Source organism: Mauremys reevesii, linkage group 8 (assembly GCF_016161935.1).
Source record: "Mauremys reevesii isolate NIE-2019 linkage group 8, ASM1616193v1, whole genome shotgun sequence".
NCBI classification, from domain to species: Eukaryota; Metazoa; Chordata; order Testudines; family Geoemydidae; genus Mauremys; species Mauremys reevesii.
Window position 1 is genome coordinate 105,071,001 of NC_052630.1, and position 27,218 is coordinate 105,098,218.

At 46.7% G+C, this 27,218-nt stretch overlaps 3 protein-coding genes across 10 annotated transcripts in view; 2 read left to right on the forward strand and 1 right to left on the reverse strand.

Moving 5' to 3' along the window:
* Positions 1-12,382, forward strand: part of LOC120370877 (intracisternal A particle-promoted polypeptide) — a 31,959-nt gene extending 19,577 nt beyond the window's left edge. Inside the window, exon 10 of the transcript XR_005584011.1 lies at positions 11,851-12,382. The gene's annotated coding sequence lies outside the window, so the exon portion shown is untranslated. The remainder of the gene's footprint in view (positions 1-11,850) is intronic.
* Positions 285-25,331, reverse strand: TMEM69 (transmembrane protein 69). Of its 5 annotated transcripts, none has more exons than XM_039486163.1 (3): positions 25,232-25,325; positions 16,373-16,437; positions 285-2,391 (listed from the first exon to the last, which is right to left on the reverse strand). In XM_039486163.1, exons 2-3 carry the CDS (start codon positions 16,415-16,417, stop codon positions 1,666-1,668), a joined length of 771 nt encoding a protein of 256 aa, XP_039342097.1. In that variant the 5' UTR covers positions 16,418-16,437; positions 25,232-25,325; the 3' UTR covers positions 285-1,665. The 5 variants fall into 5 exon arrangements, with proteins under 5 accessions (XP_039342097.1, XP_039342100.1, XP_039342095.1 ...); XM_039486166.1 differs by lacking the exons at positions 16,373-16,437; positions 25,232-25,325 and adding exons at positions 4,078-4,139; positions 5,124-5,328; XM_039486161.1 differs by lacking the exon at positions 25,232-25,325 and adding an exon at positions 22,253-22,464 and having other exon boundaries at positions 286-2,391.
* GPBP1L1 (GC-rich promoter binding protein 1 like 1) overlaps positions 23,961-27,218 on the forward strand; it is a 47,529-nt gene continuing 44,271 nt past the window's right edge. For 3 of the 4 annotated variants that reach the window (XM_039486157.1, XM_039486160.1, XM_039486159.1), the window contains exon 1: positions 24,131-24,217. The gene's annotated coding sequence lies outside the window, so the exon portion shown is untranslated. Of the gene's footprint in view, positions 24,094-24,130; positions 24,218-27,218 lie in introns of those variants that run through there. The other variant, XM_039486158.1, reaches the window with a different exon arrangement.

The window sequence follows — 27,218 nt, forward strand, 5'->3', positions numbered from 1 at the left end:
GATAGCTCAGTGGTTTGAGTATTGGCCTGCTAAACCCAGGGTTATGAGCTCAATTCTTGAGGGGGCTACTTAGGGATATGGGGCAAAAATCTGTCTGGGGATTGGTCCTGCTTTGAGCAGGGGGTTGGACTAGATGATCTCCTGAGGTCCCTTCCACCCCTGATATTTTAGGGCAGGGTAAGGGCTTTGTGCTGGTGTTCAGCTCTGACCCAAAGCTGCACAGCCCAGAGTTACAGGGAAGGGGCTGACAGAACCCCTTACTGGTCTGGATGAACCCCCATAATATCACACCTGTGGCCAGTAGTAGTTCATGATGTTCTGCTGCACTCTTACAGCTAACGGAAATGTGACATGATTTATCTTAACCGAAGTCCTTATTTTTTCCCCATGGCTATGCTCAGGTTCCTTTGTTTCCTTGGGTGAAGGATAACTTAGGGGTTCACTCCCGCTCTCCTTGTAGTCCAGTAAACCCCTGAAATATATTCTGCTGAAACTCATCCCCAGATAAAGTTGCTTTTCCTTGCTGGGTGTGGACACCATGCTGTCTTCTCCCTTGCAGATGATTTTTATAAGGCAAGTGATCTCTTCCTGCAACCTCTGATACAAATGAATAGCTCACTTAATTTGGCCACTCCTGCACAGGTTTAAGGCATTGGCCTGTTTCCTTTGTCTGGAGAAAACTTGTTTATCAGCTGCCCTGCCATGCCTGGTTCAAACATATTTTAGTCACATTCTAGAAATAGCTGTAACGTTCACTGGGGGTTGACCATACATATATCATGCAAGAATATTAATGATCAGTGAGTTATTAGTTTTTCAAAGATATATTACATGCCATCTTTTGCATAAATATCATGACAGCGTGCCCTTTGGACTTGGGGTGCTCTTAGGGTCTCAGACACTCTTTAGATAAACACTAATCTCAAGCTTGACATGACAAACCAAACTTACCTATATGTGGTGTTTGGTGACCAACTCTTAAATCATTTACCATGTTTAGTGTATATTTTCTTGTCAGGAGAATTTGGGTCAGGGAAGAAGCTTGTCCTAGGGATGTATGTGTGGTATTTACAAACAAAAAAAGCAGCTGTACGTATAATAACCTTGCACATCATGAATCTTCCAATTATCTACAAACTTAAGTATAGTGCAGGCATTGTTCCATTTTCAGTGGGAACAGGAAGTGCTTTCGTCCTATGGTTTTCAGCCAAAAGGCTTCTAACATTTACAAAAACTACAACTTTATTCCTTTCATTGCAGAACTTGACACACCTTATAATTAAGCCTCTTGACCCATCCTTGTTTTAATGATTGAACTCATGTATTATGAGGAATAATCTATCCCCAAACATTTAAATGTATATTACAGTAGTACCCAAAGATCTCAGTCAGGCTTGAGCTCTTGCTCTACCAATAAGGGAAGATGCATACCTGCCTTGAAACAATCTAAAGAGAGTGAATAATGTATACATAAATCCTCTCTGCTTAACTTGCTTGGAAACTGGTTCCTCCCAAAGTAAGCATCTTGCAAGCTGCTGTTTTCTGATTGCCACTCATGGATGTGGTCCTGGAAGCATGGAGAAGCCAAGCAGTTTATTTTACTCCTATTAGAACTTCGTACAAAACTCTGCAGTGGCCTAACAGGTGGTTTATGATGAGTCACTTTCATTTACTTTTACTTGCACTGTTACTTAGCTGCTTCTCTGGAAAAACATCCATAAGTACCAAGGTGGCTACCAATGAAAATACTGCCACCACTGTTAGTAATGCCCTTAGGGCTTTAAACCAGCTGGGATAAGTAGGAAGAAAAGCAAGGTCATAATGCAATGCTACCCCTAAACCAATTATCACCATGATTGCAGCTTGAGTGAGGTCCTCTTTAAAAAGTATGGCATACCAGGCTAATAAAGGGGGAACTATACTGCTCCCTAAGTTCATCCAATCAGGAGGGGCTGGGCTATTTTCTGGGAGAGCAAATCCCCACCTGACTCCTCCTAGAAAAGAGACTATAGTGGCCCCATATGTCATTTGAGCAAATGCCAGCTCGGGGTAGTAGGTCTGTTGGATAGCCATTATCAGTGGCACTGAAACAAATGGAATCAACCCTGCAAGGACCAGGTAAGAGGCAGGCTTTGGTGAGTCCTTTAGTGACCTCATATCATGGCGCAGAAGCCCTTGTTGGGGTTCAGGATCTTTTGGTTTCTTTTTCTTTAAACAGCGGAGGGAGCAATGGAATCCCTGGGCCTTGGTTCCACAGGCTGAGGCCAGGCTGAAGAGCTGAGGTCTTGATGGCCGGGAAAGAACTCTTTGCAGAGGGGGACCAAGAGGAGAAGAATAAATGGTCTTATTCCTGCCATACTGTTGTAGTCTGTGAAGGGTAAGCTTCTGGAGCTGCAATTACAAAAACTATTAAGAACATCTGACAAGTTAAAGGTAATAAAGGTAATAATTGGAGATATACCAATCTCCTAGAACTGGAAGGGACCTCGAAAGGTCATCGAGTCCAGCCCCCTGCCTTCACTAGCAGGACCAATTTTTGCCCCAGATCCCTAAGTGGCCTCCTCAAGGATTGAATTCACAACCTTGGGTTTAGCAGGCCAATGCTCAAGCCTCTGAGCTATCCCTCTCCAGGTTCTTGTTAGCCTGAAGAGATGATTAGTTATACCCTATATAAAACTAAGCCCATCTGTGGAAATCTACTGTCTAGTATGTTAATAGGTTTATAAAGATTCTTCCCCCCCCCCTTCACTTAAAGCAGTGATTCTCAAACTTTTGTACTGGTGACCCCTTTCACACAGCAAGCCTCTGAGTGTGACCTCCCCTTATAAATTAAACACACCTTTTTATATATTTAACACCATTATAAATGCTGGAGGCAAAGTGGGGTTTGGGATGGAGGCTGACAGCTTATGACCCCCCACACATAATAACCTCATGACCCCCTGAGGGGTCCCAACCCCCAGTTTGAGGAACCCCTGACTTAAAGGGCACTGCTGCTTTTATGAGAAGTTGGCTGTTTCACTACATTCTAACACAAACAGTAGCAAACATTACACAGAGGTTACACAAAGAGCTGCCTGCCTCCCCTGTGTCTGACATGGCCGTGACCTGGAAAGATATTATCTGCGCTTGTGTTCTTTTTGCTGCTTTAGGGTCAATAAAGAAGGCCTGAAAGGTTTCTCCAGCTACTTCCTTGCTTGTGTTTTCACACTAGAAATTCAAGCCCTCCTTATAGCAGAAGGTTCTGTGGTGAGTAGGGAACTAGTGCAATGATAGATATCATTAGAGCCAACAGAACAGAGAGTAAGTGAAAGGGAAAAGGATTGTTAGTCACTTTAAAAACTTGTTTTGAAACACCTGGTTAAGTTTAATTGACTAAGATTTTGGATAAAGAAAGTCCGTGTTAAGGATTAAGCACCTTCACCTTAACAATTAAGGTGCTAGAGCTCACAATAAACACCCCTGTGATTGCCCTGAGGCCCTCTTGCAAAAATTGACATTCCTGAAGTTGCTGAGGAAAAAAGCACAATGCCTTTCTGCCTTCTTTATATTCAATCAAAAGAGAGCAGCTACACTACTTCTAAAAAATACTTTGCAGATTGTGACCTGAGAGTGTGGAGACTGTCATCACCATGATAACTGTTTCAGTGAAGAGGAATTTTGTGGTGCATATATGATGCAGACTGTACACTTAAGTTCTGTCCATAGGTACACCCATTAAACCCCACTGATTTCCGTATGGTTACAGAGACACAACTGAAGGGAGGACTTGGCTCTTTAACTTTAACAGCTATCAAATACCAGTGACAAAACATCAGTAAGCCTGTGATAAAGCCATGTGGCCGAGCTGCGGTTCAACAATGCCAGGCAAGAATCAGGGAAAAAATGGTTTACAATTCTGTACTTTTTAAACACTAGAAAAGTTCCTTTGGAAAAAAATAAATAGGATACAATTAAATCTCAGTCTGTTGTAAACTGTGAGCCAACTGCGTTTTATACCCAAGATGCTTTGCCTCCTGTTTGGTTTTGTTTTGAAAGCTATTTCAGGATAAAGTAGATAACACATTAGAAACTTACCTTTAAAGGTATGTGGGAACAACATCGCTGTACAAGGTGAAACATATTTGCCTTAGCAGGCCCTAAGGGATGGGGGAAAAAAAAAAACGTTAGGAGAATCAACTTAATGACAGTCTATACTAGGTAGAATATCCAAGTTTAGAGCATGTGTCAGTATAAGTTAGTACAATTTGTTTTCCCTATTGACCATTTTGTTTTATAAGAGGAAGCAGATCAGGACTATGCATCTTTGGTTTTGTCACTGTACAGCTAATAACATATCTGCTGTACTCCTATAGCCAATTAACTATAATTGAACTTTTACAGGACATTTTGTTTTCAAGTCACTTTACAAGCTAAGGTCATTAACTTGTAATGCATTTTAGTGCCAGATCAGGGCCCACTTATATCTCAAGGTGCCCCTGAAGTAGGTAAATTGCTCCATTTTACCGATGGGGAAACTGACAAAGTATAAATGGTTTGTCAAGTCATTGAGCTGGTTGATGGTAGAGCTGGAATTAGAATTCTGTCTTCCAGACCTAAATTGAATCCACTAATCCTACTAAAATAATTCCTCTAAAGGTTGGCAGTTTCTAGGTAATATTACCACTGTTCCTTTAAAAAACAAAAAACCTAGAGAAGATTACTGTGATTACAAATAAAACATTTAAGTGGGTCCACTGTATTAGACGCCTCAAGCAAGGGGCCCGCGTTGTAAAATGAGGCGTTTACAATATAAACAGCCCACACAGCCAAAGGGAGTATCGTGGGGAACGGTGGCAGAGACTAAGTCATCTGCCCAGAGAAAGTCTGTGGCGGAGGTGGGAGCTGACCCCCGGCCGGAAGCCCCCTGCTCTATTGTAATTAACAATAACAGATACTGATGGTCTGGGTCCGTTTCCTGCACCAGCTGCTGGGCAAACACCCCCCACCCCACCCTCCCGCTGGTGCCGCTGCCCCCTGCAGAGAGTTCCAGGAACTCAACCCCCCGCAGCGCCCCTTCCCCTGGGGGAGCCCCGCAGCCCCCGCCCCCTGCCGCTGCCGCTGCCCGCCCCGGACTCACTCACCCGCCCCAGGGAACCGCAAGGAGCGCGGCCACGGGCAGCAGCAACCGGCTTCCGGTGCAGGGGATGGGGAGGGACGAAGCATCCGGCGGAAGGAGCGGGGCTCCCCGGGTGCGCGGCTGTAAAGCCCCCGCCCAGAACATGGGCTGCTCGCTGCAGTTCCGCTCTGGCGGCGGGACAGCGAGACCAGCTGCCCCGGTTTTGTGTTTCTCGAGGGCTTGTCGCGTTCGTTCCCTCGCCCTGCCCCCAGCGTTTCAGCAGTGAAGAGGGTGGGCGTGACAGGGTTAAAAGGCATCGATTGTAAAGGGAGTGGAATTTACATAACAAAAAAAATAAAACAAGGCGTCCAGACAGGTTATGCTGGGTATTACTTAGGTAATGTAAATATTTCCATTGATGAGGAGGGATAGGTCAGTGGTTTGGCCATTGACCTGCTAAACCCAGGCTTGTGAGCTCAATCCTTGAGGGGGGCATTTAGGGATCTGGGACTTGGTCCAGCTTTGAGCAGGTTGGTTGGACTAAATGACTTCCTGAGGTCCCTTCCAACCCTGATAGTCTATGAGTGCATGCAGGTGATCAGTACAGTAAAAAAGCATGAATCAGGCACACACACACTCCCCCTAATAATAATCAAGGGACTGGATAAATCACTTGCATGGGTGCAGGATTAGAGCCTGGATTCCCATGGAGGGTGCTACACAAGTTCTCTAGTCTCATTTATTTAAATTAAAACTGCAAGCAGTTCTGAGTAATCAGAATGCACTTAGATACAGTTCTCAAGCACCAGCTTTGCACTGTAGCTACAGTAACAATTAGCACACATGCTTTTCATGTTCAAAGTGCTACCCAGACATTGACTAACTAGTTAACTTATTTGAAAGATAAAGTGGGTGATGTGTCAAGTATCAGAGGGTAGCCCTTTTAGGCTTGGACCAACTGCTGTTGGTGAGAGAGACAAGCTTTCCAGCCACACCAAGCTCTTCTTCAAGTTAATGTATTTGTGTGTTTTGTATTTATGCCTCTTTCAGGGCTGGCAGTGGGAGCTACCACCAATTGTGAGGTCACTTTTCTGTATCTTTTTCTGCAACGGTTATGCTGAATGTCTATTGCTTGCTGGGTCTGATGGCTTTCCAGTGGTTTCTATGAAGATTAGCTAAGGTTTGCAGAACATGTTAGAGGTAAATAGCACTAAGCATTATTCCAGCAGCTGAGGAATCCTCCTTCTTGCCCTGCGATTGGAAGTGTCTGTGGGGCATAATTTCTCTGCTTCTGGGTTGATTGTGAAGCTTCTCTTGCTGACTGTAAAGCCATTGCTGTGCCTCCCCCCAATTAGTTCTGCTGCACGTTATAGTTCTGCTGCCTCCCTGGCTCACTGAGGAAATATCTGTTGAAGAGGAAGGAAGGATTGATTTATACACAAAGCCTCCGCCTGCCTGTCTACTCGGTCACGGTCTGACTCTCCTCGCTGCTGTGGCGGAGGGGAGGGGCACATGCTTGCTTTCTAGGATTACAGTACTTCGCTTCCTTCCAGAGAGGTTGAGCCTTTCACTTTAAAGGGAAGGAAGCGGCCGCATCAGGGAAGGGACTACAAATCCCAGCATGCACTACGAGTGCGGCCCCCCTCACAAAGGGTGAGGCAGGTGTCGCAGTGCATCCTGGAACTTGGAGTCTCGCGGGGGGAGCAATCCGACCCCCCCCCCACGAGACACAAACAGAGCGGGAGAGCGAGCCGCCTGGAGAAGTTGGGGAAGGGGCGGGGGGTGTCGAGGCAGCACGGGCGGGCGCGCAAGTAACTAAGTGGTCATTTGGGGGACTTTAGACATTTCAGTCAACTTAGAGTTATTCTTTTGGGAAGTGGTGGGGGAAGGGTACTTATGCCTAAGGGGCTTAATTATAGCAAAGCTATTTGCTGATTATTTAAAAAAAAAGTGTGTATTTATATAAAAATAAATAAATAAATGTCTCCCCTCATTAGGAGAAATGGGTTGAGGTTGCACCGATGAAGGTACCCAGAGCTGGTGTGTGTGTTGTGGCTGTGAACGGACTTCTTTATGCCTCGGGAGGCCGAGCTTCTAGTCATGATTTCGCTGCCCCAGTGACCTCGGACTCTGTTGAAGTTTATAACCCTCATATGGACACATGGACTGAAATAGCAAACATGATCACCAGCCGCTGTGAAGGAGGTGTGGCTGTGTTATGAAATAGATCTTCAAAGAACTCGAGGAAGACTAGCAGGGGGAAGGTTGAGCGTCTGGCTTTCTACAGACAATGAGGTTTCGTGCTGCTTTGGCCAGGATCCTCTTCCGCTATGTGGCTCTTGTGTGGAGTTGGTAGAGGAGCAGATCTCAGGTAGGTTTGTAGGGCTTTTTCTGAGCAAAAAGGAATTAATTTGCCCCTAAAATGACAACTGGCCAATCCAAAGTCTGTTTCATGAAATACTGTCTGTTGAGAGCAGAAATGCTTTTAATGACTAGATTAAACTAATTGTATGTGAAACAACTGGGGACTATTTGGAAAATTGGTCCTCATCTGAGATATGACCTTCCTGTGTGCTGGGATGACTTGAAATTCCTCTCTGTTCCCATGATGGAACAAAGTTAGTATCATTAGCTGGACTTAAAACCTAGAGGGTGATTCCTTTATGAAGCTAGGGCTTTGTCTGAAGTAAAGAGCAGCTTGGCTGTTCCCTTAGCATTAGGAGTTGTCTTTTGCTGGCAGAGAATGTGCCAGGTGAGGCTGGTTTAAAAAAAATAAAAATGTATAGTTCCAGTTGCAGCCTCATCTCGCTTGAGGTTCTCTTTAGCTTCTGGATAAGCACCCTAGAAATTAACTGGAGGTGAGAATTGTCCTTTGTCCCCCAATAGGTTTTCTGGATAAAGGATCTGGTGATAAGTGGCTGACAGTCTTACTCCACTGCTTCTCTTCCTGTAAAGCTCAACGTAATTTTGGTGGTTCATGCTATTATAATACTGGTATCCTGTTTACCTGTGGGTAGGAGGTGCTCCTATCCACCCAAGGGTGGACTTTCCCTTCCCTACTTTTCCAAGAAGTGACACCAGTGACTCATAAATGTTTAACCTGTGTGCTGGTCATAGGATTTTTACTGAGCTTTTCAGTTGGGAATGTCATCACCTCTCATTATAGTGCCCACTCTTCCTTCTGCCATCCCTGGAAGGGATTACCCTGTGCACGTGTATACACATACGGGGGCTGTCGGGTAGTGGGATACAACACCCTTCTGCAAGATGCTGCTGCTCTTTTCCACTTCCAAAGATGACAACTCTGGCGTGCACCCTGCCTTTTCCAGGTTGAAGTAGACAGAAATTGGCTGTGTTCCATTTCAAAGTGATGCTACTGTTTATTCATTTTGCCATTGTCTTAAAGGTCCTATATTTAGCGTGAGAGCGCTTATTGGGAAAATATTTATTTTTTTTAGCTATTGTGACACCATTTCCAGATTTTTAATCTTTCTGTTTTAAACAAAAAACACACCTGGTACTTGAAGCTTCTGTTTGCACCATATTACTGCATTGTCTTGGCTGGGATTGAATAAGTCACCTGGAACTCAGATACAAGTCACAGATGAGACTGTCCAACACAGCACAATCAGACAATCTTCTGGAACGCAAACCAGCATGGGAAGTGTAATGCAATGGGAAGCCTTCATTGTGTAAACAAAGGGGCACCCACTTTCCAGATCAAGGATGTTACCTGCCCAGTATGAAGTTGTCTGGGGGGGAAAGCTTCCAGTTTGTGTAGTAGCTACTCTGAAAACTGATAATTTACATATTCAAGGACAAATGTTAACTGCACCTGCTGACGTTTGCTATATAACAGAGTGCTGGCTTCTGTGATCCTTTCATTAAACTCCCATATGCTTTTGCCTCAGGAAGGTCTTCTAATGGTTGTGAAGCTAGCCCCTATTTCTCATACCTTTAGTTTGAGCCAAGTGAGTTTGCTTTTAAATTGCTGTATACTTCTCAGAAACTCCACCAGAGAGGTCCTTTGGGGCCATCTGCCTGTCTCAAGTCAGGGTAAAGGAGGAGGGTTGGGCGTGGGGCTAGCAACTTCACCCCGTAAAAAATCAACTTGCTACAGAAACGCCAACAATAGAGATAAGAGACTTTTAGCCTGGAAAAAGAAGGGTCTTCAACTCGAAGACGCATGACGCTGGGTGGTGAAAGCCACGAGGAAGCCACTAAGCCGATTACCCTTCTTGCAACCAGAAGGATTACCATCGGCACATGGAACGTGAGGACCATGTACGAGTCAGGAAAGACGGTGCAGGTTGCAGCAGAGATGAGGAGCAACAACCTGACCCTACTAGGCATTAGCGAGACAAGATGGACGCAAGCTGGACAGAGACAACTGTTGACAGGAGAGCTGTTGCTATATTCAGGACATGAAGAGAGCGACACACCCCACACACAGGGAGTAGGCTTCATGTTGTCCAAGCAGGCAGTCCTACTGTATGGAGCTGAAACCTGGAGGACAACCAAAACAACCATCAGGAAGATCCATTAATAGCTGCCTCAGAAGGATTCTCCAAATCCGCTGGCCAGACACCATCAGTAACATCCACCTCTTGGAGAGGACCCGTCAACTCCCAGCAAGCAGCCAACTAACATCACCAGACAGGCACTGCGATGGAACCCCCAAGGCAAGCGGAAAAGAGGTTGCCCAAGAAACACCTGGCGACGCGACCTTCAGGCTGATAGCAAAAAAACGGGCTATACCTGGAACCAGCTAGAGCGAATGGCCCAGGATAAAGGACTCTGGAGATCTGTGGTTGGCGGCCCATACCCCGATTGGGGTGACGGCCATGAGTGAGTGAGTGATACTTCTCAGAACTAGCTGCAGGTCATGAGTGTATACCTAAGTAATGGTGGAACTGTGTAGTTTTTACACTGAGTGCTTTTTTTTAGTAATGATGGTGAGTGGCATTGCTGTTAACTGTAACAAAAATGAGTTTGATTTTCTTGTTGAAACTTTGTGTTTAACTTCTGACAAACATTAAGAAAAACAGCTTTAAACCAGGTAAACTTTGACAGGTTGTTTTTAAGCTACAGTGAAATTTGCTTCTGAAATAAAATATTTATTATATTTCCTTACTACTGGTGAGATCCTTTGATTTAAAGGATCTTTGGGAAACAAGGGGTACATGGATCGCTAACCTGTCCTGCATGCTGTCTCCTGATTGAAAAGAGCTGAAGAGGGAGACGTTTTACAATCAAGCATCTGTAGATTCCCATGCTTCCCACATTTGGATACTATAAGATTTCATTTGGGTCCTGCAGGTTTACTTTATTATGGTCTCTTCCACCAGCTCCTTATCTCCCTCACTCTGGAGTCAGGGAGGCATTTCTGTTGTACCCTGGATTAGTCCCTTTGACCAGTGCTCGTGACTTTCATCTGCTGGCTGATGGTTGTGGGTTTTCAATCTGCTGCTGCCACCATATAGCTAGTATTGCCCAGGAGAGGTGGGACAGCTTCTACAAGTGGCTCCATACCAGACTGTGCTGCCATGGATCTCTTGTTTGTTTATCAAACAGCCATGTTGAATAAGAGGGAGTGAAACAGTGAACTTTGCTTTTCTTTAAAAATTCAATTTTAATTCCGCTACATCCAAACAACCTACCACTATTTCCAGGGTCTGCTGTTAACGGTGCAAACGTTTAACAGAACCTCCTCTGAAAATCCTAGCGGTTATTGATGTAGCAAGTGTTACACTAATTAGTGCTATATAAGGGGAGATGGCTGCATTCTTTAATATCTACAAACTTTGCAAGTTGTCATGTTTCTGGCAGTGTAAATGGCTCACAAATCTTAGAAGAGGATGGCTTCCCTCTTTCTGTATCTCTTTCATCTTTGTAGTAGATACGGCTCATTCCTTTTCTGAAGGAACAAGGAAACTGGTGGCTACAATTGGAGGTTGTAGGGAGGTAATTCTGTTAAAATGTATAATCCTACTGCATTATACATGTGAACAGCATCCCTAAACTCCCTTCTACATTGGGCTCTAAGAGTTGGTAAAACCTTTGCAGCTTACCTTTAAATATCCATTTACTGCAGACTTTCACTTTCAAGCATTTATACCTACTGCCAGCTGGATTTCTGCTGATGGAACATTGGCTTAGGCCACAACCGAAAGTCCATTAAGTTTATATTACACAGCCATCACCCACATAAAATTTTCCTCCTTCGTTGGCTATAGCAGGAAGGAGGGGCATGAAAAGATTACTGTGGAGAAGCTTGCACTATACTTCTCTAGCACATTTAATACTCAACCCCTTGTGAAGCGTCTACAGTTTACAAATGTACTGAGTGGCCAACAAAAAACAGATTTAACCCATCCAGTGCGTAGTTGCTCAGCCCCTACTAGGGAATTAGGACTGCTTGGGTTGCCTACTGTGAGCCAGGGAGCAATGCCAGCTCGCACGAGGCACGCCCTTCCCTAACTCACATCAAGCATGACACACATTGCCCCTACACTGTTGTCGTCATCATCATCTGTATCTAAAAGGTGTTATGTAAGGTGGTATATGCAAACCGGTAACACACCAGTCATTAATACTAGTGCGTGATGTACATGGGGGTGGTGTCTGAAGAATCAGAGATGAGGGCTGGAAATATATTCTTAAACAGTGTTTTGCAAGCAGTGCACAAGCCCAGTCTATCCTAGACAAAGGAATGTTGTTTCACCTGTTTTCCTGTCTCCAATTAAATTAAGCCAGGTAATACCTGAAAGGACAAAGAAAAGTACATCTGCATCTATGGTAAACAAAGCCATCAACCTAAATGAGCATGGGGGAAGACCACTTAATGATCACAATAAGGGATGGAGCCTACACACTCAGGAAGCCGCCTTGGCTCTTGAAACAGAGACAATAGCTTTTGGGAAATATAAGCCAAAGCAGAAAGCCATTTTGGAATCCATCACAAAGGGGAAGCTGTGCCCTTTCAGTGCATGAAGAGTGGATCCTCTGGGCCTGAAAACAGAGTAGCTGGAACTGACTATACGTGAGAAATCTTAAAGCGTAACTTGTTGAAACTGAGTTTTAGCCACTTGAAAACGTTTTGTGTTTTACTTGTAACCATCTCTCTCATCTATTCTTTATCTCTTAAATCTCTGTTCTTTGTTAATTAACTCTTGTTTTATTGAAAAACCATCTGTGCTGTGTATTGAACTGAAGTCCTCATCAATACTAACAGGCTTGTGTGTGCTCTGTCTCTTTGGAGGCAGTGAACTTAAGGTGTGTGAGTATCCACTGAGCGGGACTGGCTGGTGCAGGGGAGGTGGTTTTGGGAAGACTCAGAACAGGAGGAGCTGTTAGTGTCACGCTGCAAGATGAGGGGGAGAGATAGCTCAGTGGTTTGAGCATTGGCCTGCTAAACCCAGGGTTGTGAGCTCAATTCTTGAGGGGGCTACTTAGGGATATGGGGCAAAAATCTGTCTGGGGATTGGTCCTGCTTTGAGCAGGGGGTTGGACTAGATGATCTCCTGAGGTCCCTTCCACCTCTGATATTTTAGGGCAGGGTGAGGGCTTTGTGCTGGTGTTCAGCTCTGACCCAAAGCTGCACAGCCCAGAGTTACAGGGAAGGGGCTGACAGAACCCCTTACTGGTCTGGGTGAACCCCCATAATATCACACCTGTTGCCAGTGGCTAGTAGTAGTTCATGATGTTCTGCTGCACCCTTACAGCTAATGGAAGAGTGACATGATTTATCTTAACTGAAGTCCTTATTTTTTCCTCATGGCTATGCTCAGGTTCCTTTGTTTCCTTGGGTGAAGGATAACTTAGGGGTTCACTCCCCCTCTCCTTGTAGTCCAGTAAACCTCTGAAATATATTCTGCTGAAACTCATCCCCAGATAAAGTTGCTTTTCCTTGCTGGGTGTGGACACCATGCTGTCTTCTCCCTTGCAGATGATTTTTATAAGGCAAGTGATCTCTTCCTGCAACCTCTGATACAAATGAATAGCTCACTTAATTTGGCCACTCCTGCACAGGTTTAAGGCATTGGCCTGTTTCCTTTGTCTGGAGAAAACTTGTTTATCAGCTGCCCTGCCATCCCTGGTTTAAACACATTTTAGTCACATTCTAGATATAGCTGTAAAATTCTCTGGGGGTTGACCATACATATATCATGCAATAATATTAATGATCAGTGAGTTATTAGTTTTTCAAAGCTATATTACATGCCATCTTTTGCATAAATATGACTGTGCCCTTTGGACTTGGGGTGCTCTTAGGGTCTCACTCTTTAGATAAGCACTAATCTCAAGCTTGACATGACAAACCAAACTTACCTATATGTGGTGTTTGGTGACGAACTCTTAAATCATTTACCATGTTTAGTGTATATTTTCTTGTCAGTAGAATTTGGGTCAGGGAAGAATCTTGTCCTATGAGTGTATGTGTGGTATTTACAAACAAAAAAAAAGCAGCTGTACGTATAATAACCTTGCACATCATGAATCTTCCAATTATCTACAAACTTAAGTATAGTGCAGGCATTGTTCCATTTTCAGTGGGAACAGGAAGTGCTTTCGTCCTATGGTTTTCAGCCAAAAGGCTTCTAACGTTTACAAAAACTACAACTTTATTCCTTTCATTGCAGAACTTGACACACCTTATAATTAAGCCTCTTGACCCATCCTTGTTTTAATGATTATTCCTCATAATACATGAGTTCAGTTATCCCCAAACATTTAAATGTATATTACAGTAGTACCCAAAGATCTCAGTCAAGATTGAGCTCTTGCTCTACAAATAAGGGAAGATACATACCTGCCTTGAAAACTATCTAAAGAGAGTGAATAACATATATATAAAACCTCTCTGCTTAACTTGCTTGGAAACTGGTTGCTCCCAAAGTAAGCATCTTGCAAGCTGCTGTTTTCTGATTTCCACTCATGGATGTGGTCCTGGAAGCATGGAGAAGCCAAGCAGTTTATTTTACTCCTATTAGAACTTCGTACAAAACTCTGCAGTGGCTTGACAGGGGAAAAAAAAAATCTCTGGTGGTTTATGATGTTTCACTTTCATTTACTTTTACTTGCACTGTTACTTAGCTGCTTCTCTGGAAAAACATGCCTAAGTCCCAAGGTGGCTACCAATGAAAATACTGCCACCACTGTTAGTAATACCCTTAGACCTTTAAACCAGCTGGGATAAGTAGGAAGAAAAGCAAGGTCACAATGCAATGCTACCCCTAAACCAAATATCACCATGATTGCAGCTTGAGTGAGGTCCTCTTTAAAAAGTATGGCAAACCAGGCTAATAAAGGGGGAGCAATACTGCTCCCTAAGTTCATCCAATCAGGAGTGGCTGGGCTATTTTCTGGGAGAGCAAATCCCCACCTGACTCCTCCTAGAAAAGAGACTATAGTGGCCCCATATGTCATTTGAGCAAATGCCAACTCGGGGTCATAGGTCTGTTGGACAGCCATTATCAGTGGCACTGAAACAAATGGAATCAACCCTGCAAGGCCCAGGTAAGAGGCAGGCTTTGGTGAGTCCTTTAGTGACCTCATATGGCGCAGAAGCCCCAGTTGGGGTTCAGGATCTTCTGGTTTCTTTTCATTTAAGCAGCGGAGGGAGCAATGGAATCCCTGGGCCTTGGTTACACAGGCTGAGGCCTGGCTGAAGAGCTGAGGTCTTGATGGCCGGGAAAGAACGCTTTGCAGAGGGAGACCGAGAGGAGAAGAACAAATGGTCTTATTCCTGCCATACTGTAGTAGTCTGTGAAGGGTCAGCTTCTGGACCTGCAATTACAAAAGCTATTAAGAGCATCTGACAAGCTCTTGTTAGCCTGGAGAGATGATTAGTTATACCCTATATATAAAACTAAGCCCATCTGTGGAAATCTACTGTCTAGTATGTTAAAACGTTTATCAAGATTCCACCCCCCCTTCACTTAAAGCAGTGATTCTCAAACTTTCGTACTGGTGACCCCTTTCACACAGCAAGCCTCTGAGTGTGACCTCCCCTTATAAATTAAACACACCTTTTTATATATTTAACACCATTATAAATGCTGGAGGCAAAGTGGGGTTTGGGATGGAGGCTGACAGCTTATGACCCCCCTCCCCCACATAATAACCTCATGACCCCCTAAGGGGTCCCAGCCCCTAGTTTGAGGAACCCCTGACTTAAAGGGCACTGCTGCTTTTATGAGAAGTTGGCTGTTTCACTACATTCTAACACAAACAGTAGCAAACATTACACAGAGGTTACACAAAGAGCTGCCTGCCTCCCCTGTGTCTGACATGGCCGTGACCTGCAAAGAGATGATCTGCGCTTGTGTTCTTTTTGCTGCTTTAGAGTCAATAAAGAAGGCCTGAAAGGTTTCTCCAGCTACTTCCCTGCTTGTGTTTTCACACTAGAAATTCAAGCCCTCCTTAGAGCAGAAGGTTCTGTGGTGAGTAGGGAACTAGTGCAATGATAGATATCATTAGAGCCAACAGAACAGAGAGTAAGTGAAAGGGAAAAGGATTGTTAGTCACTTTAAAAACTTGTTTTGAAACACCTGGTTAAGTTTAATTGACTAAGATTTTGGATAAAGAAAGTCTGTGTTAAGGATTAAGCACCTTCACCTTAACAATTAAGGTGCTAGAGCTCACAATAAACACCCCTGTGATTGCCCTGAGGCCCTCTTGCAAAAAATTGACATTCCTGAAGTTGCTGAGGAAAAAGCACAATGCCTTTCTGCCTTCTTTATATTCAATCAAAAGAGAGCAGCTACACTACTTCTAAAAAATACTTTGCAGATTGTGACCTGGGAGTGTGGAGACTGTCATCAGCATGATATAACTATTTCAGTGAAGAGGAATTTTGTGGTGCATATATGATGCAGACTGTACACTTAAGTTCTGTCCATAGGTAAACCCATTAAGCCCCACTGATTTCCGTATGGTTACAGAGACACAACTGAAGGGAGGACTTGGCTCTTTAACTTTAACAGCGATCAAATACCAGTGACAAAACACATCAGTAAGCCTGTGATAAAGCCATGTGGCTGAGCTGCGGTTCAACAATGCCAGGCAGGAATCAGGGAAAAAATGGTTTACAATTCTGTACTTTTTAAACATTAGAAAAGTTCCTTTGGAAAAAAATAAATATAAAATTAAACCTCAGTCTGTTGTAAACTATGGGCCAACTGCATTTTATACCCAAGATGCTTTGCCTCTTGTTTGGTTTTGTTTTGAAAGCTATTTCAGGATAAAGTAGATAACACATTAGAAACTTACTTTTAAAGGTATGTGGGAACAACATCGCTGTACAAGGTGAAACATATTTGCCTTAGCAGAAGGCCCTAAGGGATGAAAAAACAAACAAACCAATGTTATGAGAATCAACTTAATGACAGTCTATACTAGGTAGAATATCCAAGTTTAGAGCATGTGTCAGTATAAGTTAGTACAATTTGTTTTCCCTATTGACCATTTTGTTTTATAAGAGGAAGCAGATCAGGACTATGCATCTTTGGTTTTGTCACTGTACAGCTAATAACATATCTGCTGTACTCCTATAGCCAAGTAACTATAATTGAACTTTTACAAGACATTTTGTTTTCAAGTCACTTTACAAGCTAAGGTCATTAACTTGTAATGCATTTTAGTGCCAGATCAGGGCCCACTTATATCTCAAGGTGCCCCTGAAGTAGGTAAATAGCTCCATTTTACAGATGGGGAAACTGACAAAGTGGTACTTATGACAAAGTATAAATTCCTCTAAAGGTTGGCCGTTTCTAGGTAATATTACCACTGTTCCTTTTAAAAAAAGAAAAAACCTAGAGAAGATTACTGTGATTACAAATAAAACATTTAAGTGGGTCCACTATATTAGATGCCTCAAGCAAGGGGCCCGCGTTGTAAAATGAGGCGTTTACAATCTAAACAGCCCACACAGCCAAAAGGAGTATCATGGGGAACGGCAGCAGAGACTAAGGCCTGGTCTACACTAGGACTTTAATTCGAATTTAGCAGCGTTAATTCGAATTAACTGTGCACCCGTCCACAACAGGAAGCCATTTAATTCGACATAGAGGGCTCTTTAGTTCGAATTCTGTACTCCTCCCCGACGAGGGGAGTAGCGCTAAATTCGACATGGCTATGTCAAATTAGGCTAGGTGTGGATGCAAATCAAACTTAGTAGCTCCAGGAGCTATCCCACAGTGCACCACTCTGTTGACGCTCTGGACAGCAGTCCGAGCTTGGATGCTCTGACCAGCCACACAGGAAAAGTCCCGGGAAAATTTGAATTCCTTTTCCTGTCTGGACAGTTAGAATCTCATTTCGTGGTTGGACATCGGGGCGAGCTCAGCAGCACCGGCAGCAATGCAGAGCTCTCCAGCAGAGGAGTTCATGTAATCTCTGAATAGAAAGAGGGACCCAGCATAGAGTGACTGGGAAGTCTTGGATCTGATCGGTGTGTGGGACGAGGAGTCTGTGCTTTCGGAGCTGCGCTCCAAAAAACGGAATGCAAAGACCTACGGGAAGGTCTCCAAAGCCATGAGAGACAGAGGATACAGGCGGGATGCAACGCAGCGCCACGTGAAAATCAAGGACCCCAGACAAGGGTACCAAAAAATCAAAGCGGCAAACGGACACTACGGAGCCTGCCACCAATGCCCCACCAGTGACCATGGACTCTGACGATGGGACAGTGTCGATGGCCAGTTCCTCGGTGATGTTCGCGGACGGGGAAGATGAGGAAGTTTGTGGAGGACGAGGCAGGCGACAGCGTTTACAACGCTGGTTTCCCCGACAGCCAGGATCTATTCATCACCGTCACGGAGATCCCCCAACAACCCTCCCCGGCCGTGAACCCGGACCCTGAATCAGGGGAAGGAGCAGTCGGTAAGTGCTTTAAACATGTAAACTTTTATTCTTAATATAACAGGAATCTGAAGTATGTGTAAAGGAGGTCTCTATATATATGGGGATAGAACAGAAATAATCCAGGGAGATCTCCACGAAGCTCTCCAGGAGGAAATCGAAAAGCCTCTGCAGGAGGTTCCTGGGGAGAGCTGCCTTACTGGGTGCTCCGTGGTAGCACAATTTTCCGCGCCAGGCTTTATTGAGGTTTTCTGGGAGCATTGCCTCCATAATACTGGCAGCATAGGCCCCTGCTTTGTGCTGGCTTTCACGCAGCATGCGCTCTCTATCTCCTTCAGTGACCCTCCTCAGGGCGATCTCGCTCGGCGACTCCTGCATCTAATTAGGAAAATTACCATAATGTTACGCCTGGTCCAAAGTATTTTTAAAAAATCTCCGGACAGACGGCGTAGCAGAGAGTCAGCACGCTGCTGCGTGACAAGCGTAACGGAAAGCCAAAGAATCAAATGGACGCTCATGGAGGGAGGGGGGACTGAGGACGCAAGCTATCCCACAGTTCCTGCAGTCTCCAAAAAGCATTTGCATTCTTGGCTGATCTCCCACTACCTGTACGGTCAAACACATTGTCCGCGGCGGTTCAGGGCATAGCTCGTCAATGTACCCCCCTCCCCCACCCCCAGAAGGAAAAGGAAAAGAAATCGTCTCTTGACTCTTTTAAATGTCACCCTATGTGTACTGAATGCTGCTGGTAGACGCGATGCTGTGGCACTGTACTGTAGCATCCTTCCCCCCCCCCCCCCATGGGTGGCTGACGGTGCAATATGACTGATATCCGTCGTCATCATCATCAGCCTTGCTGTAGATGGTGTAGTGCAATACGACTGGTACCCGTCCTCGTCATCAGCCCATAAGTAGACGGCCTGCTAACCGTCTTCATCATAGCAACAGGGGGCTGAGCTCCATCAGCCCCCGCCCTTCATGTGTAAAGAAAAGATTCTGTACTGCCTGGACTGTCATAGCAGCAGGATGCTGTTTTCCTCTCCCACCACACTGCTTAATGTCCTGTCTGGACAATCATAGCAGCTGGAGGCTGCCTTCCCCTCATTTCATTTCATTTCAGTAACAAGTCACTGTTTCTTATTCCTGCATTCTTTATTACTTCAGCACACAAATCAGGGGACACTGCAACGGTAGCCCGGGAAGGCTGGGGGAGGAGGGAAGCAACAGGTGGGGTTGTTGCAGGAGCACCCCCTGTGAATGCCATGCAGCTCATCATTCCTGCATAATCTGACACGGAGCGGCTGTGCTCTCTGGTTCTCTGAAACACTGGATCTCTACTACATTAGCCCCATCTTCTATGCAGGAATTATTCTATTTTTAGATACCATAAAGGAGGGATTGACTCGCGGAGTCATTCCCAGTTTTGTCTTTTGCGCCCCCGGCTGATCTTGGCCAGGGGCACCTATGACAGCAGCAGAAGGTATAATGCAATACGGCTGGTAACCATCACCACCTTGCCAATTTACAATGGCATGGTAGATGGTACAATATGGCTGATAACCATCTGTGCTGTCATGCAAAAGCAAATGAATGCTGCTGTGTAATGCTGCAGAATTGCCTCTGTCCACGGCATCTAGTACACATACGGTGACAGTGACAAAAGGCAAAACAGGCTCCATGGTTGCCACGCTATGGCGTCTGCCAGGGTAATCCAGGGAAAATGGGCTCGAAATGATTGTCTGCCGTTGCTTTCCCGGAGGAAGGAATGAGTGACTACATGTACCCAGAACCACCCGCGACAATGAAATTTGCACCATCAGGCACTGGGATCTCAACCCAGAATTCCAAGGGTCGGGGGACACTGCGATGGGGTGGAACAGGGGCAGAGTTTATGCTTTCCGGATTGCCTGCAGCAGGAGTGCGCACGAGATAGGTGCTGTGCATGCTCTTGTTCACAGACACAGACTAGACTGTGTTCATTGTTCGCAAAAATGTATCTTTGCAAGGAATTCACTCCCTTTTTCCCCATCACACAGCTTCGACTGTCTCCAGACCTGCCACAGCATCCCCCTCACAGAGGCTGGCAAAGATTAGGCGAAAAAGAAAAGACACGGGACGAGATGTTCGCTGAACTTATGGGCTGCTCCCGAGACGAGGCGGACCAGCAGAGCCAGTGGAGGGAGACCCTCTCTCTGTACCAGCGCTCACACAGCGAACGGGAGGAGAGGTGGCATAAGGAAGACAAGCAGGCGACTCAAACGCTGCTTGGACTAATGAGTGAGCAAACGGACACGCTCCGGCGCCTTGTGCATGTTCTGCAGCACCGCAGGCAGGAGGACAGAGCCCCCCTGCAGTGTATCTGCAACTGCCCTCCCCCGCCATAAAGTCCCATACCCCCCCTCACCCAAAATAACCAGAAGGAGGGGCGCCAGGGGCCGTGAAAACTGTCACTGCACCCCAGCAGAGTGCTCAAGTACCCAAAAGCTCTCATACCCTAAATTTTGAGAAGTCCTTTCCTTCCCGCCTCACCCAAGCCCCCGTCCCAGTTTCATCCCCTGTCTAGTTGATAATAAAAAATACTTTTCTGTTAATTACTGTTTCCGTCATGTTCTTTTAGAGGAGACTGTGTTTGAAGGGGGGGAAAGGGAGTTGGTAATTGGACAGGACAATCACCTTTACCAGGGTACAGACACGGGGGCAGGATCAGCAGCAGGTCACACACACAGTGCAGTCAGTAGGCACCCTGGTCGGTATGGGAGGTGGTTTGCAGGTTCTGTGTGGGTGGGGGGGGTACGTGACTTTGTAGCGGGGGAGGGGGGTTACAGATCTCATGCAACGGTCCTTGTCCTGGACCACAGAGCTACGCAGCAGAGGAATCTGTATCCGTCCTCCCCCGCCACAAGGCCACATAGCCCCCGCACACAGAGTCCCAAAAAGGAGGGATGGCAGGCTCCGTTGAAACAACCAGTCCGGCACTGCAGACCGCTCTGGGAGCAGGAGCCTGTCATTCCTCGAGTTTAGAGGTGGTCTTTACATCACCGCACACCCTATGCAGCACAGTCCGCGTCCCAGTTTCAACCCTTTAACGCAAAGTCATCAATAAAGAAACCTTTGTAAAGTTACAGTGGAACATGTATTTTATTTTTATACGTGTGGGGGAAGCGGGGTGGACGGGGTATGTAACTGCAGATGCTAGTCAACAGTAACTTGGTAAAGAAACAGGGGCAGGTTCAGCTTCTCTGTAAAGAAACTGAACAGTCACAGGTCACGCTGCTCGCTGGTACTTGAAGAGTTCCTTGTCGCTGTGCAAGGCGCCTGCATAGGGCTTCACGAGCCAGGGCATTAGCGGGTAGGCTGGGTCCCCGACGATCACTATAGGCATCTGCACATCCCCAAGAGTTATTTTGTGGTCCGGGAAGAAACTACCTTCCTGCAGGCGTCTAAACAGACCAGAGTTCCTGAAATCACGCGCGTCATGAACTTTGCCTGGCCACCCGACGTTGATGTTGGTAAAACATCCCCCATGGTCCACCAGTGCTTGCAGCACCATTGAAAAGTAGCCCTATTTCTCAGCAGCTGACTGTGGAAGAGGTGGACGATAAGGTGCGAGGAGTTGACAACGGCCATAACTGCAGCGGGCTCCGTGCTCGCAGTGTTGTGGTGCCCGTGCTGTCACTGAGCAGAAAAGTGCACGAACAGATTGCCCGCAGGCACTTTCAGGGAGGGAGGGAGGGCGTGATTGACGGTTCAATGATGACAGTTACCCAAAACCACCCTCGACACATTTTTTTCCCCCAGCAGGCATTGGGGGGAAATCCCAGAATTCCAATGGGCAGCGGGGAGTGCGGGAACTGTGGGATAGCTTCCCACAGGGCACCACTTCCAAAGTCGACACTGGCCCCGTTACTGTGGACTCACACAGTCGAATTAGTGTCCTTAGTGTGGATACACAAATTCGACTTCATAACGTCAATTCCACAAATTCGACTTAAGTTGATTCGAAATAGTCTTGTAGTGTAGACATACCCTAAGTCATTTGCCCAGAGAAAGTCTGTGGCGGAGGTGGGAGCTGACCCCCGGCCGGAAGCCCCCTGCTCTATTGTAATTAACAATAACAGATACTGATGGTCTGGGTCCGTTTCCTGCACCAGCTGCTGGGCAAACACCCCCGGTGCCGCTGCCCCTGCCCCCTGCAGAGAGTTCCAGGAACTCAACCCCCCGCAGCGCCCCTTCCCCTGGGGGAGCCCCACAGCCCCCGCCCCTGCCGCTGCCCGCCCGGGGCTCACTCACCCGCCCCAGGGAACCGCAAGGAGCGCGGCCACGCGCAGCAGCAACCGGCTTCCGGTGCAGGGGACGGGAGGGACGAAGCACCCGGCGGAAGGAGCGGGGCTCCCCGTGTGCGCCGCTGTAAAGCCCCCGCCCAGAACACCGGCTGCCCGCTGTAGTTCCGCTCTGGCGGCGGAACAGCGAGACCAGCTGCCCCGGCTTTGTGTTCCTCGAGGGCTTGTCGCGTTCGTTCCCTCGCCCTGCCCCCAGCGTTTCAGCAGTGAAGAGGGTGGGAGTGACAGGGTTAAAAGGCATCGATTGTAAAGCGAGGGGAATTTACATAACAAAAAAACAAAAACAAAAACAACAAGGCGAGTCCAGACAGGTTATGCTGGGTATTACTTAGGTAATGTAAATATTTCCATTGATGAGGAGGGATAGGTCAGTGGTTTGGCCATTGACCTGCTAAACCCAGGCTTGTGAGCTCAATCCTTGAGGGGGGCATTTAGGGATCTGGGGCTTGGTCCAGCTTTGAGCAGGTTGGTTGGACTAAATGACTTCCTGAGGTCCCTTCCAACCCTGATAGTCTATGAGTGCATGCAGGTGATCAGTACACTCAAAAAGCATGAATCAGGCACCCCCCCACCCCATAATAATAATCAAGGGACTGGATAAATCACTTGCATGGGTGCAGGATTAGAGCCTGGATTCCCTTGCAGGGTGCTACACAAGTTCTCTAGTCTCATTTATTTAAATTAAAACTGCAAGCAGTTCTGAGTAATCAGAATGCACTTAACATACAGTGCTCAAGCACCAGCTTTGCAGTGTAGCTACAGTAACAATTAGCACACATGCTTTTCATGTTCAAAGTGCTACCCAGACATTGACTAACTAGTTAACTTATTTGAAAGATGAAGTGGGTGAGGTGGTATCTTTTATTGGACCAACTGCTGTTGGTGAGAGAGACAAGCTTTCCAGCCACACCAAGCTCTTCTTCAAGTTAATGTATTTGTGTGTCTTGTATTTGTGCCTCTTTCAGGGCTGGCAGTGGGAGCTACCACCAATTGTGAGGTCACTTTTCTGTATCTTTTTCTGCAACGGTTATGCTGAATGTCTATTGCTTGCTGGGCCTGATCACTTTCCAGTGGTTTCTGTGAAGATTAGCTAAGGTTTGCAGAACATGTTAGAGGTAAATAGCACTAAGCATTATTCCAGCAGCTGAGGAATCTTCCTTCTTGCTCTGCAACTGGAAGTGTCTCTGGGGCATAATTTCTCTGCTTCTGGGTTGATTGTGAAGCTTCTCTTGCTGACTGTAAAGCCATTGCTGTGCCTCCCCCCAATTAGTTCTGCTGCACGTTATAGTTCTGCTCCCTCCCTGGGGAAATATCTGTTGAAGAGGAAGGAAGGATTGATTTATACCCAAAGCCTCCGCCTGCCTGTCTACTCTGTCACGGTCTGACTCTCCTCGCTGCTGTGGCGGAGGGGAGGGGCACATGCTTGCTTTCTAGGATTACAGTACTTCGCTTCCTTCCAGAGAGGTTGAGCCTTTCACTTTAAAGGGAAGGAGGCGGCCGCATCAGGGAAGGGACTACAAATCCCAGCATGCACTGCGATCGTGGCCCCCTCACAAAGGGTGAGGCAGGTGTCGCAGTGCATCCTGGAACTTGGAGTCTCGTGGGAGGGGGGTGTCGAGGCAGCGCGGGCGGGCGCGCGCACGGAGTGGCCGAGCTAGACACTGGAGAGAGCCGTATTCGCGCGCGCGCGTCCGTCCAGCACGCGCCGTGGCGCCCACCCCCACCCCACGGAGCGTCCCGGTGGGAGCCCCCGCGCCGGGCCGGGAGCGGCGCGCGGCCAGACCGCGCCAGGTGGGTGTGTCCCCACGCGCCCGCCCCGCCCCTCCGGCCCCGGCCGGGCAGGGCCGGGCAGCCATTTTGGGCAGAGCTTTGTTATGGTTGTGGGGCCGCGGGAGGCAGCGAGGGGGCCTGGCCGGTGAGTGCGGGGCCCCGCGGGGGACGCGCCTCTGCGTCAGGGCTGCGGGTAGCGGCCAGCCCCGACACCGAACCCGGAGCCGCCGGGCCTGTGAGCTGGGCCGGTCCCGGGAGGCTCCCAGCGAGCCCGGCCTGTGCTGCGGGCTCGGGGCCCTGCGGCCTCAGCGCCGAGGGGCTCCGGGGAAGCGCTGACGGGGAGCGGGCTCGGGCCGCGGTGTGAGGGGGCAGGGCTCGGGGCAGTAGGCGGGGGGCAGGGCTCGGGCCGCGGTGTGGGGGCAGGGCTGGGCCGTGCAGGGCAGTAGGGGGGGCAGGGCTCAGGGCCGTACAGGGCAGTAGGCGGGGGCAGGGCTCTGGGCAGTAGGCGGGGGCGCAGGGCTCAGGGCAGTAGGCGGGGCGCAGGGCTCGGGGCAGTAGGCGGGGCGCAGGGCTCAGGGCAGTAGGCGGGGGCGCAGGGCTCAGGGCAGGAGGCGGGGCCAGGGCTCAGGGCCGTGCAGGGCAGGAGGCGGGGGCCAGGGCTCGGGGCCGTACGGGGCGGGGGGCAGGGCTCGGGGCCGTACATGGGGGGACCCTGGGTTTTAGAAAGGCTGAAGGGGTAGCCAGGGAGACGGGTTCAGGGGAGGGGAGCAGTATTGCAGGGCAGGCTCTTGGCTGGGGGAAGGTAGGGGCAGGAATGGGGTCTCTGGCCTGGGTTGTCCTGGGAGAGGTAGGAATTGTGGGGGCTGTGGGGATGCCCTGGAAAGGAGGGTGGGGTGAGGGTGCTGGACAGTGAGTAGTTTGATGCTATTTTCTCTTTCATTTGATCCCAAAACACTTAAGTGTGAGCGTTTGGAGAGGGGCTGATCTGGGACAAGCAGGCTGTCTTATAGATTCTTGAAAAAATGACTGCTCAGGCAGGGGGAAGGCTAATCATAGTGTAACAAGCAGCTCTCACTTGCAGGAGAGCAAAGTATCTGTAGGGGCCTCCTTGTTTGATAAAAGCAGATATGCCATAACTCTCAACAAAGTTTTTGTTTACCTTGAAAGTTTCCAGCAGCCTCCTGGACTTGATGGTTTATATTCTGCAGGCAAAGTTTGCCTTTCCTGTTTCTCTCACCATCAGGTACTCTGGGATCCCTTGGTGCTATTTGAAGCCAGCTGAAATTAATATCGTTTCAAACATTGTCCTGTCATTAAATAGGCCAGTGGCTTTTTGAACACTCCCTGGATGGTTGCAATGACACTTCCCTTCTAGACAATTTTTTATTGACAAGTCTAATGAAAACAGTGAAACTGTTTTGCCATCAGAATTTCCTGTTTAAAAGTGGTGTTTTGATGTTTATTACACTAATCAGCTTCAGTGAGAAACACTGATTATTGGTGCACATACCCAGTTCTCAGAGCTCAAACACCTGAGGCTCAGATGTGAGACAGACTCAAAATGAGATATAATTGCAGTAAAAGCTATCTGTATCATCAGCAAAGTTGCAGCATTTTGGTTGCTCTACATTAGAGAATACTAAGTTTCAGCCGGTTAGAAGTAAAATTGGCTCTAAGATTAGTGATGCAGAGAGATGGTGGCTTTTTAAAAAAAAATTCTGAGTTAAAAAATGAAACCTGTTTGCTAATAAGCCAGGTGAACTGAATTTTGATTTATAATTTTTGATGCTTTCCAGTTATTTCTGATGTTTTTCTAGGATTTTTTTTATCAAATGCTTCTGTGGTTTTTGAGGAAGGAAAATAGTATTCTAGTACTGATGTTACATATGCTTTGCTTTGCAAACTACTGTACTGGCAGGAAATTAGTTTGCATAGCAATTCGTGAAGGGACTACATGTTTTTTCATAGAATCATAGAATATCAGGGTTGGAAGAGACCTCAGGAGGTCAATCTAGTCCAGGGGTTCTCAAACTGGGGTGGGGGGGAAGGTCAGGACCACTCGGGGTTGCAAGGTCATTACATGCGGGGTCGCAAGCTGTCAACCTCCACCCCAAACCCTCCTTGCCTCCAGCATTTATAATGGTGTTAAATATATAAAAGTGTTTTTAATTTATAAGGGGGGGGGTTGCACTTAGAGGCTTGTGATGTGAAAGGGGTAACCTGTGTGTGTGTGTGTAGGAAAAAAAAAAAAAAGTTTGAGCCCCACTGATCTAGTCCAACCCCCTGCTCAAAGCAGGGCCAATCCCCAAACAGATTTTTGCCCCAGATCCCTAAAGGGCCCCCTTAAGGATTGAACTCACCCCTGGATTTTGAAGGCCAATGCTCAAACCACTGAGCTATCCCTATTGCAATTAATAATGGTGTTTTTAATTATATTCACTTCTTTAAAGCAAAGCAGTGTATGGATTGAAAATAGATAAATGTTTTTTCCAGCATCTACAAGATAGCAACTTCAGTTGCTTTTGGTTAGTCATTTTCTTCTAAATATTGTAGAAAATATGTAATTTTCAGTGTGAATTTTAGGTGACTGTGTTCTTGTGGGGTAAAGGCACTAGGAAGAATAGAATATTAATGCCTTTCACGGCAGGGATTGAAAAATACCTTGTGTTGAAAGGTTGTTACCATAAGGCCTTGCATTAGTTTAAGTAAAGTTTTTTTTAAACAAGTTTAAATTTGGGCAAGCCCCTGCATGGACGTTCTTAAATTGGTTTTTAAAATGGCTTATATTTAGCTTAAATCTGAAAGGAAACTACTCAAACTAAGTTGATATAAGCAGTTTTTAAACTGATTGAAGACTGTCCATACAGGCACTTGCATCAGTGTAGATCTGTTTTTAAATGACCATTAGTCACCTCAGTGCAAGTTTGTGTGTAGGCACGTTCTAACTATCAAATAGTGATAGTCTAAAATAAATTGTCAATTTCTTCAAGCTCCTTTTCATATGAACACGGCAGTGTAGGTCCCTCTACCCAGTAAAGTTGCAGTTAACAAAATTATGCCAGCAATATTAAGTGTTCTAAAGGCTAGTGAAGTTGGGAGTGAGAGCAAAAAGGTGTGGGGAAACAATGCAAAAAATATTTGAGATG

Coding starts and splice junctions, on each gene's coding strand:
- TMEM69 (XM_039486166.1), bottom strand. CDS start 5,205: ATGCTTCGTCCCTCCCCATCCCCTGCACCGGAAGCCGGTTGCTGCTGC. Junction 4,140..5,123: donor CTTGCGGTTCCCTGGGGCGG/GTGAGTGAGTCC, acceptor CCCATCCCTTAG/GGCCTGCTAAGGCAAATATG. Junction 2,392..4,077: donor GTTCCCACATACCTTTAAAG/GTAAGTTTCTAA, acceptor TTGTAATTGCAG/CTCCAGAAGCTTACCCTTCA.